The 11,714-nt window shown below is 34.4% G+C and overlaps 2 protein-coding genes and 1 non-coding gene across 3 annotated transcripts; 1 reads left to right on the plus strand and 2 right to left on the minus strand.

Moving 5' to 3' along the window:
* Nucleotides 1–2,164: 2,164 nt before the first annotated feature.
* LOC107813059 (uncharacterized) lies at nt 2,165–3,468 on the plus strand. The gene is made up of 2 exons (XM_016638265.1): nt 2,165–2,591; nt 2,811–3,468. The coding sequence occupies exons 1-2, from the start codon at nt 2,230–2,232 to the stop codon at nt 3,190–3,192; spliced, it is 744 nt and encodes a 247-aa protein (XP_016493751.1). The 5' UTR covers nt 2,165–2,229; the 3' UTR covers nt 3,193–3,468.
* An 829-nt stretch (nt 3,469–4,297) lies between these two features.
* Nucleotides 4,298–4,371, minus strand: TRNAR-UCG (transfer RNA arginine (anticodon UCG)). Its single transcript has one exon. It is a non-coding gene; the product is annotated as a tRNA-Arg (tRNA).
* A 1,232-nt stretch (nt 4,372–5,603) lies between these two features.
* On the minus strand, nt 5,604–6,221 carry LOC107813057 (transcription factor KUA1-like). The gene has a single exon (XM_016638264.2). The coding sequence runs from the start codon at nt 6,219–6,221 to the stop codon at nt 5,604–5,606; it is 618 nt and encodes a 205-aa protein (XP_016493750.2).
* Between the last annotated feature and the right edge of the window lie 5,493 nt (nt 6,222–11,714).

Below are 11,714 nucleotides of genomic sequence, written 5' to 3' on the forward strand. Positions count from 1 at the left end.
GTGTTCTTTAATTTCTGTACTTATTATTCTGCAACAGTAGTTGGAACACATAGAAGAACCAGGTCCTTCTATAATCAGGTTAAGCGAAAAATTGGGCACCACACAAATTACCCCCTTCTTGTGTGGTATTGAAGTATAAAACATCAAACACGAATTCTCTGAGCATTTCGTTGTCCTTCTGCCTTACCTTGAAAAGGTCCGACTTCCTAGTTTCAACATTGATGGCCCGGGTGTGTGCCTTTACGAAAGAATCTGCAAGCATAGCAAATAAGTCAATAGATTTAGGTGGTAAATTGTGGTACCATATCATATCTACCTTTGATAAGGTCTCTCCGAATTTCTTTAGCAAGACAAATTCGAACTAGTCATCCTCTAGAACATTCCCTTTGATAGCACATGTGTAAGAGGTGACATGCTAGTTCGGATCGGTCATTCCATTGTATTAAGGAATTTCGGGCATGCAAAACTTCTCGGGGATCGGCTTGGGAGCCACGCTCTGGGGGAAAGGTTTTTGCATGAACTTTTTGGAGTCTAGACCCTTCAATATCAGCGATGCCCCCGGGATTTGATTGACCGTGGAGTTGTAAGTTTCCACCTTCTTATCGTTCGCCTCGATCTTTTTTTTGCCCCGACTCAATTCTTTTTGTCAATTCTCTAGCATCTTCATGATTGAAGGATTGGTCTTCGATTCTTTCTCGTTCGATTTTCTTGAAACCGATTCGACCCTGTGGACAACTTCTTGGGACGGCTCGGGCTCGATCCTACTTGGTGGGTGATTTTGGTTTTCGTGATGAGCTATCGCTGCCTGAGCCTGCAACATTTCGAAGATCACCCACAGGCTGATTCTACCATTTTCGCTGCCATGTGTGCTTTGAGCGGCTGATCGAACATCCCCACGAACGCTACCCTCGGGATCTACGTCCAAATTTGCGTTGATGGCTATATATGATCTGACGTCGATTGGATCCATAGCCGAAACTCCATCGAGGCAAACCGGGGGTATGTCGTTCCCTAGTGCTATGTTATCATCTTCGCCATGGTGGCCGAAATCATTGTCAATGCGTAGGGATGCTGACTGAGAGTTCGACATTTTGGTCCTGGAATCAAAGATACTCCAAAGAACAAGTGGAAAATAGTGTGTGGTATGAAAGTTTGTACCAGATAATCACTACTATCTTTAGCCCCATGGTGGGCACCAAACTTTTTACCCTCAAAATCGGATAACAATTGAAATTATACGTGGTTTTAAGGATACGTGATATAACTTTATATAAATTAAGAAAACACATTAATATTGATATTAATGATAGGAAAATAAATGCAAACCATACAAATTGAACAGCCTTGGCCTTTGAGTTTGATCACCCTCAAATCAAGAAATGCCTCAACTAATGTAAGAACAGAATAACAAGATGATAAGAGCTAGAAATAACAGTGTATTGCTTTTTGCTGCGTATTACAATGTGTTTTACAAATGATCAAACCTCCCTTTATATATTAGGGGAGCCCTACTCTTGATACGATTCTATAAAAGGTATCCAATCTCATAATTTGATAATTAATCGGCTTCCCCTTGATACGTGTCGAGAATTCCGTCGTGATCTGCAACCGATCTCGAATATTTCGGCCTTCCGTTATTTGGCTCGACAAAGTTCCCTCGATCTTGCTCGGTCCTGGAGTCACGAGCTCAACGATTTAACTTTGCGCCTTGGTTCAATATAACCCGGGCTTGAGCTCTGACCTGTCACGTTTCATCCTCGGCTGCTCATACAATGGACGAACCCGGTTTCGACCGTGTAAAAAACTATTTCAACTTTATATGTTGAGTTATCTTTTTAAATTGATGAATCATAAATATACTTGTTTACAACTTCAAGTAATTAGTCTTACTTTGAGGATCAACATTTCTCTAATTTAGAACTTAAGCTCACATTTTATATGTATTTTATCCAATAAATAAATGTCTATAGCTTCACTCCTGGAAGACAATTTTGTTTTCCCAAAACCTTTTCATTTCTTTTTTCTGGAAAATTGCTATGAATTGCCAAAAAAATAATTTGGAGACGTTAGAACTAACTAACCAACCGACTTAAAAAGTTAGGGATAGATTTGGTTATAAAAAGAGGATTAGTGGCTCCTCTCTCAGTGAACGCTATTTCTTCTCTCAATTCGTTCTCTCTCTCTCCGTCAAAATCAAGAATCGCCTGCTTTCATCATTTGGAAAGGAAGATGAGGAAGAAGAGCAATGTAGATGTTCAAGAAAAAGCAGAAGCAAAACCAACGTCATATACTGGTTCAAGAACGCAGAATCTGATGACTCCAACAGACGAAGCAGATTCATTTGTATTAATTCTAGGCCACAAGAACGTGAAAAGGCGGAAGAATATAAATCCATATTATAATGGAGATCACAATATGTTGATGTACAGGAATTCTTTCAATGTACAAGGTCGTGAAAAAGTGATGATCGGAGATAATCTCATGATTGAAAATAAAGAGTCTGTCACTGATGCTGCAAATCACTCAAAATCAAGTAAGGGGAGTGGAATCAAGAATTCATTTAAACAGATGATGATGTGTATTCTCAATCGGTAAACACAAGAAATTACTCTCTCTCTCTCTCTCTCTTTTAATAACTGATCTTGTGGGTGTTGATTTATTCAATAATTAATCAATTGAGTATATGAATCCATATTTAATTGTATACAAACAGAGATATGGAATCTTTGCTTCCTTTTGTTATCTTAGGAGTATCAAGAACTTGAAAAACATAATGATACGTAGGAACTCAATCATTGTTGTATTTGCAGAGGCAAACCAGCCAAGGAAGAAGGGCGAGTTTATAGTGTGTTTGAAAAAGAATTAACAGAGAATGATGTTCAAGGGAAGTTGCTGATTCCAGCGAAATTTGCACGCTATTTCCCTAAGACCATAAGTAATGGACATACAAGGAGGGACGTAAAGTTACAATTTGTTGATCCTGGAGGCAGATTTTGGGAGATCAAATGGGTTAAGGATGGTTCACAGTATTTTTTCCGTGGAAAATGGAAGGAAATTGTTGCTGAACATGAGTTGAAATCAGGGGATATTATTATGATTGAGCTTTCACATGACAAACACTTTCCTATCAGGTTTAAGAAGCAGAGAAATATTTTAGGCTCATGTGTTACAGAAAGAGAAGGAGAAAGATGAAAGTGGAGGGTGCAAAACTGACGAGGATTGGGTTTTTTTAACCAAGTGTCATCGATGATTACTGTTTACTGAAATCAAAGAGTTCCTTAAGATTGATACTTCACTGCAAATTCCCATTTTTAGTTACTAGTAGTAGTATTACTTTCTTAGATCATATTAGCATAAATAAATCTTGTTTCATAATCACTCCAAATGGAAGAGAGTATTAGATTAGTATGCTGAACAAGCTTCTTGTGGTGTCATTGTGCTCTATAACAATCCCTTCTTTTGTTTTTTCTTCTCTTTTTTCCGTGTTAGCACTTAGCACTGAGATTGGTTGATATAACATGGAGTTTTAGTCTCACTAGTACTTGATTTTAATTAACACCTGTAATTCTATATGATAAGATGTTAATATACACATTTGGAAAAGAACTGGTTTTAATCCTCATATTTGGCACTAATATTATGTTGTCTTTAATGAACACTTTAAATACTCCTACTTATTATGCTTGCCGCATGCATTCTTTTGTGTGTTGAAACATAAAAGAACTCATTGCTAGCTGTTGCTAAGACATTAAAGTCTTTTAGTAGAAATCATATTTCACATGTAGGCAGAAATATTTGGAAAGTATTTTCTTCAATGTTGGATCAAGTTTCAGTTGGATATTTATAATTACTGCAGCTGCAACTGTTCATTGGCTTCCCACTATGAAATTGTTCCTTCTAACTTTTAAGCAGATACTAGTCCCGTAGTTTCGGTTACAAAATGATATTGGTCCAGTGGAATTTATCCGTGTTAAAGTTAAGGCTTATTCTTTCCTTCCTTTCTATCAAGTACAAGAGTGCAACATAGTAATCCATTCTTTAATTTTTAAATTTCTTTGCAAGTAACAGTCCTAGGTTTCCTTGTAATATGTTGATATATATATGGTGCTCTTTATTTTTAGGTTACTTCCCAAAATGTACAACTGGTAATACATGTGTCTAAGCTTTTGTTTTGTTCAAAGACTAATATTCAACAAGTTTATTTAAAAGGTACTGTAATACTTGGCAAAGCAAAGTGGTGGCTAGATTTAATGCAATGTTATTCGTCAACGCTACCTACCAGAAGGCAAAAATAAAACGACCACAGTGGGAGTCGAACCCACGACCTTCTGATCCGAAGTCAGACGCGCTAATCCACTGCGCTATGCGGTCCCAACATACCATCTCTCAGTGCTAGATCTTAATAATTAAAATAAGACCCTCAAGTGATGAGAGAAAATATAAAATTAAGTGTTAATAGTAACATGAATTAAAACTTAAAATCCAAGATATTTGTATTAGTGACTAAAGGACTTTTAATTAATATTCGGAAATATAAAAATATTATTTAGGTCCCTTAGAAAAATTTACTAATTAGCTACTTCCTACTTGAGTTTCAAACTCTCATTCCACGTTCTCCTTCCACGGATTTCAATTTAATTTGGATATGATATGATATTTGAGTGGGTTTTGCAATAGTAAATTTAGAGAAGTTTTATTTTGTGTCTCATACAACTTACACTAATTGTAATGAGGCACCTTTTTGTCTTAATAATTTGTGAAGACCAATCTTACACTTCTGGGTCCACAGAAATCTGGGTCCACAGAAATCTGGGTCCACAAAATTGTGAGAAAAATGTTGCCTCAGTTGTATGAGTCACAAAATAAAATTTTCCGTAAATTTAGATTCTCCGATTGCTAGATAACGAATGAAATTAAGTCTTATTTGCTTCCTAAATTAAGAAGTCAAATTTGGTTCTGAGTCTCGATAAACAAGGATTATGGGAGACAAGACTAATATATTGCGCTGATAAGAATTTCAGGGCTAGCATAATCGAGTTCCAGTTGTCGTCTGTTATTTATTTTAGTTACTTAGTACTATTTAGTACCGGGGTTGCTCTGATGGTAAGCAACCCCCACTTCCAACCGAGAGGTTGTGAGTTCGAGTCTCCCCAAGAGCAAGGTGGGAAGTTCTTGGAGGGAAGGATGCCGGGGGTCTATTTGGAAACAGTCTCTCTACCCTAGGGTAGGGGTAAGGTCTGCGTACATACTACCCTCCTCAGACCCCACTAAGTGGGATTATACTGGATTGTTGTTGTTGTTGTAGTTAGTACTATTTAGTTAACTGCATGTCAGAAGACCCTAAATTAAAAGCAATTTACTCCTTTTTCTTTTGGGTCGAAAGAGAGATAAGAAAAGTATTAACAGTCAGTACAAACAAAGATAGTGCTATAAAGAGCACATAAATTTCCTAGTTTGGCTAAATAAGTACCGAGTATTATTCGATATTTTTCTGAGAAAACTTGTTCTAGCCTTATTCTATTTTCATATGTAAAAAGGTACAAAAGGTGGGACTGTCAAATATACAAAAATATTACTCCACTATAGCTATCCTTGATTTTTAGTTAATTGCAAAAACTATGGAATACAGGTAAATTCAACATCGGCATAAAACATGGAATAATGAAGAAATTATAACCATGATTTCTCTCAGAGCTAATTGCAGTAGTTTCTTGGTGATCTTGAGCATGTTCTTTAATAATCTCCAATGGCACTTGACTTGGAATATTTCCACCAGTTTCTTGTACATGTTCTTGAATTGCATGTTCAGAAACATTACTAGTCTCTCTTTCTGAAATAATTATTTCTTCACTATGAACGTCGAAAATACTTGGCTTCTTACGATTTTTTCTCTCATTGGAAGCAGCAGCCAATCTCTTAAACATAAAATACTTTTGAGCATGGCTAGCAATTTGAATATGTGTTCTATTAGGCAACAAATCTTTACTAATCTTTGCCCAATTGCTTTTCCCATAAATTTCCAACCCCTTCAAGAATAATCTATGTTCATCTTCAGTCCATGGGATTGCTTTCTTGATTTTTCTTCCATAATTATTTGCTGAATCTTTTTTAGGTGTAGTAGTTGAGATCTTCACACCGAATAATTTGATGCTCTTGCCTTTCTCACTACACGTTCTTTGGTTACGCCCACTGCGACCACACAACCTGCAGTTCCAGGCCATTGATAATTTTCTCTTAATTTACTATACGCTCAAAATCAAGAACGAGAACACAACTGGAGAAGATCTTTGGTCCATTTATATAAGGAGACGATAGATGGAGGATTTATATAGAAAGTTTTCCTTTTTTATGCAATGTAAAGCTACAATGCTTTTATTAGATCCGAGTGAAAACAAAAGGAAAGTGACTAATTAAGGAATATATTTACAATTATTTATGGGAAGGAGGGGTCAAGGTCTCAAGGATCATGATTATTACTGTACGTAATAACTTGCCATCTTTTTCCTCTTTGAATCTGCTTTCAAATCCAAACGCCCTGTAATAATTCAAGGAAATTGGTGAAAGTTATTTTTCCCTAAGATTTCATCTAAATATTAAATAATCCACTAGATCCGGAAAATTGATCAATAGATATTTTCCCTGATTAATAGCTGACTATTACTACGTTGTTTTTTCCCCCTAGCTAACCGACCTTTTATGAATTTATAGAGACACAGATCTAAAAGTTATTTACTACTATTATTTTGCCATAGTAAAGATATAAAATTCATTAATCTTTCATGGACAAATAGTCCGAATATTTTTATGCGAAAGAAGTCAAGGATCATAATTATTAATACTAACAAAAAACTTACCATCTTTTCCTCTTTAAATCTGTTTTTAAATCCAAACGCCACGTGTTATAAATCAAATAAAACGCTGAAAATTATATTGAAAGTAATAACAACAGGTGTTTTAATGGTGTTATTTAAAACATAGGTACAATTGATCATGTGTTTAGAATTTAGCACTTCCTAATGTCGTCTTCTTCTTTGCAGTCTCTCTTCATCCAATCACAATTATCCCAAAACTTTTGCAAAATTTGCTTAATTATCCAAAAATTGCTCCAACTCACTCAAACATGTAGCAACACTAACTAATGATAATAACGTGGCATCGAAAATGGCAATAAGAGATGCCAGACAACAAATTCTACGTCTATGATCATCTAATAGTCACATTTGCAACTCAAAAGCACCAACTTTGTATGCAACAACAAATTTGTCTAGCAGTAGAAATTATAAAATAATTTTACACAATTACTGTTCAAGCTTCAGGGCAGTGACTTGAAATTCGAACTGCAATGAAATTTTAGGACAACGGACCTAATTGGCTAATATTGATAACATATGGCTAATATTAGTAAGTAATATTTAATGAATTGATCAATTTTTGTAGTAAAAATAGTACGGGCTAGTCAGTTTTCGGATTGATCATTCAAAAATAGCCAGCATTTGCAAAGTTATTGAAAAATAGCCACTATTTTGCTGTAACACGGAAAGTTCCAGCATAATATACTGGAGATCGGTGCACCTGTGTATGAACTTCCAGCATATTATGCTGGACCGGTATATTATACTGGAATTCCAGTATATTATACTGGAGTATTTTCCGGATTTTGAGCAGTGTTTTTGTTCAGATTTATCTTTACATGAAAAGTGGCTAAATTTCGATTACTTTTGAAACTGTGGCTGTTTGTGATTGACCACTTATGAATCTGGCTATTTTTAAATTTCGTCCGTACATTTTTGTAACAAGCTACTTATAACTGGACATAATTGGTATTTAAATAATATATGCACTGTTGTTTGATCTGAACCGAAGTTGCTGCTGTTTGAAGTGAATCAAGGTTCACTAGGTAATTTTCTTTCTCATTTTTCAAAGTTTCCTGGTTAATGAATATTTCTTTCCCTCCCCCTATCACACCTCTTTTTTTTACGCAATCCTATTACGAGGTTGAGTTAGAAGAGTTTTTTCAATTGAAGTGATGTTTTGAAAAGGGATTATTTATTATTTAGAGTCGCCACTTAGAATTGAGTTTTGATGTTCCAAGTCACCTTTTATTTGAATCCCTTATCAAAAGGAAGGTTTGACTCCTAATTTAAGGTCTACGAAAACAGAAGACTAAGTAAGGAATTTTGTTGATCGAGGGGAAGGTGTAAGGCACCCCTCGAGTCCCTTGGTTCTAGCACGGTCGCTTTATTGACTAATGTAAGGCTTAAATTAATTTTTAGCTATTCTTGTATTTTATTGATTATGAATTATTTATTACCGCTTAATTAATTATTATTTTTTTATAAATTGTCTTCACCAAGATGTGGAACGCACATAAGGTACTTCTTTGAAATTAAATGTTAAACCAAGATACGGAATGTACACCTAGTTATAACATAATTATTTTAAATCTAAAGACATTGAGGCGCGAAATGCGTACATGATCTTTTTATTATTTAAGTATATTAATCAAAGGTTCGGCTATGAACACATGGGCTAATCAACAGAACATCAATCAAATTGACGAGGATATATAGCAAAATAGATAAATTAACAATGAAAGCAAGAAATGGAAAGAATGACCTTAGTTGCAAAAGTTTTTTTCTTTATTAATAGGCTCCTTCCAATTCATGAATTAGTATAAATTGGACTATTCCGAATGAACCTTGTGTCGAAAGATATATATATATATATATATATATATATATATATATATATATATATATATATATATATATATAATGATTCTAAAAAATTCACAAATGAATAAAAAAAAATTCAAACTTTGAGAAGACATAGATCTCATATATCATGTTTAAACTATACAGAAAGATTTGATATATGATTCTAACAAAATTCACAAAACGAATTAAACTTCAAACTTTGCGAAGACATAAATCTCATATATCATGTTTAAACTATACAAAAAGATTGAGTGTTATCTTTTGTAAGATTTCACAATAAATAGAATATCTACAATCTACTAGTTTCTAAGGCTAGCAATGCTAACTTTTCTAGAACCTTGAATTCGGAATCGCGAACGAAATCTCAAACTCCGTCTTCAAACTCCTTTTCTCTTTCACGTTCAATTTTTCTCTTTCTTTTTTTCGTTCTCTTTTTTCTTATTCCTTTGTCTTCTGACTTCTGTTCCTTCTTTTCCTTCTCTTCTTTTTTATCTTTTCACTTCTCTTCTTCTTTTTATCTTTTTTGTTTCTTTTCTTCTTTTTATCTTCTTTTGTTGCTTCTTTTTTTTGTCCCCAGCCCGTGTGTGTGTTTTATGGAGGGATTGGGGGTTGTGAGTGGGGAAAGTGGGAAGGTGGAGACGTGAGGGGTATGGGGAAAATGGGGTTATGGTTTATTTTTATTTTTTTAATTATTTCTTAAAAGTAAAATCAAATTTTTAAATAAAATTTTATAATAAACTTCACCAATTTAACGTGATTTTAGTTCATTTTGGATCTTTTTTTTATCTTTTATTTTAAAAGATAATTAAATTATGAAGATAAGAAGAATAACCAACATTTCTTACAATATAGTAAAACAAAATATTTACATGTACTTTAAATGATAGCTTACTTATTAAAAGAAACCATATATATACATATACATATACATATATTTTATTTTTATTTTTTTTAGAAATAAAATTTGTACTCTAAGAATGAGAGTATTTTTGTATTTTTTTTTAAAAAAAAATAAATCATATTAAGAGTAAGATAAAAGTTTAAATATTAAGATTAGATCTAAAAGAAATATTTACACAAAAATAGTATAGAATTTGGGTATGGTCAAAAATTAGTTGTTCACGGTAGGGGTGGGCATTCGGTATTTCGGTTCGGTATTCGGTTTATCAATTGTGTATACCAAATATCGTACCAAAGTATCGGTTCGGTATTTATTATTTTGGTTCGGTACGGTTTCGGTTTAATATTCGCTGATAAAGAACAACGAAATGTTATCTAACTGTCACTCGTTATTAGTGTGTTAAAAGAACTGTGCAACCAAAATACCAAACTACAAGTGGCCAATACAAAATATAAAGGCAGAAACATACACAAGGCACATTTATTTGGCAAGTTTAAGCACGGAAAATTCAAGCATGGGAAGTTTGGAAGCATTGGAAACATGGCATGTTTGGCAAACACAAGTTCAAGAGATGGAAGTGATTCATTATCCAAAGTTTAGAGGATTCTTGTTCTTGCTTGTTACTTTTCTGTTGATGATGAATTTCTGGTGCATTTTGGGTGTCTATTCACTGATATTACTATATTATCAATACCCTACTTATGATTTGGTGTTTATAGTATAAAGTTGAAGTTGACGACTTTCTGCGAGGTGTTATCCTTATTATTACATTTTTAAATTCTGATCTTGATACTGATGGAGTCGATAATTTTAGCTTATAAGGTAGTTTTCGCGGCTTAATACATGTAGCAAATCCGAACATTTTCTCCCATTCATTTGTTTGGGGGTAAGACAAGAGGGTAAGAAAGTGAAAGATTTTTGGGTTATTGGGTTATTCATTACTGGGTTGGGCTCCAACACCAAAAATAAAAATTTTAGTTTTTGGGTCGGCACCTGGGCTGGGGCACTGGGCAGTCAGCTCCTGTATCATTTTTAAAAATTCGGTATACCGAATTATCAAGATCCTAATACCGAGGACCGTAACGAAATACCAAAAATTTAGTACCGAATTGAATCGAAATACCAGAAAAACCAAAATCGAAATACCGAATTAATTTGGTCCGGTTCGAAATTCGGTATTTCGGATTTTATTCACACCCCTAGTTCACAGCATGCCCCTCTTTTCTTGGAAACATAAAGAGTTTTCAGGCAAAGAAAATAAACAAGGTGACTGATTTTTGAACTTACTATTATTTAAAAAGGAAATGAAGATAAAAGAAAAAGATGTAACCGACCCTTGGTTTTAGGCAGCCTACATATCCCGAGTTATAAGGGAATCAGGTCACGTATAGTTCAAGTGGAAGAAGAGTGATTGAGTATGCTTAGATGGAGAGTCCATTGAGGTTCCGTCGAGGTTCCGATCCGCAGTTCTTACTATTACATCAAAATGAAAATAAAATTACATACTCTTGAAATTTAAGAGTTACAAAATTCCTATCTAGATGCCATCTAGATTCTTGTCTTGATTCTTGACTTGCTTCTCAAATTGACTTTAGACTGAAACTTGATACTCTCGATGCAACAGACTATGAAATATTCTCGCAGGCTTGTTTCTTGATCAAATGATGGGAAGATGGATCTTGACCATATGTCTCCGCATGCATTACGTCAAAGCTGGTTGCGGCTGATATTGAGATCAAATGTTCTACTTTCTCTGGAAAGAACTGAAATCTTATTTTTGCACATCCAATCCGTGCTTTGCAGAAAAACCTACAAGCCAACACAAAAAAAACGAACAAAAATTTTCTGCACCAGTTTGCACTAGAAAATTTTGTGAGTTATTGAAAACACATTAAACTATCTTTGCTATTGCAGAATAAAGAATTAAAAAAGACATGTTCTTTTATAAATAATAGGGGATGGCGTACCCTGTGTTAATAAGAAGGAAGGCAACCAGGGGATTTATTACCCCGTATTGACGATAAGATGAGGCTCGTGGCACTCTAGGATGCTGCTAGGGAATGTCGTACCCTATGTTGGCAGAAAGTAATGCAGTC

The sequence above is a fragment of the Nicotiana tabacum genome, chromosome 10 (assembly GCF_000715075.1).
Source record: "Nicotiana tabacum cultivar K326 chromosome 10, ASM71507v2, whole genome shotgun sequence".
NCBI classification, from domain to species: domain Eukaryota; kingdom Viridiplantae; phylum Streptophyta; class Magnoliopsida; order Solanales; family Solanaceae; genus Nicotiana; species Nicotiana tabacum.

Excerpts from the sequence above, each read along its gene's own strand:
- LOC107813059 (XM_016638265.1), top strand. The coding sequence starts at position 2,230 with ATGAGGAAGAAGAGCAATGTAGATGTTCAAGAAAAAGCAGAAGCAAAA. Across the intron at positions 2,592-2,810 it reads ATGATGTGTATTCTCAATCG|AGGCAAACCAGCCAAGGAAG; the intron begins GTAAACACAAGA and ends TTGTATTTGCAG.
- LOC107813057 (XM_016638264.2), bottom strand. The coding sequence starts at position 6,221 with ATGGCCTGGAACTGCAGGTTGTGTGGTCGCAGTGGGCGTAACCAAAGA.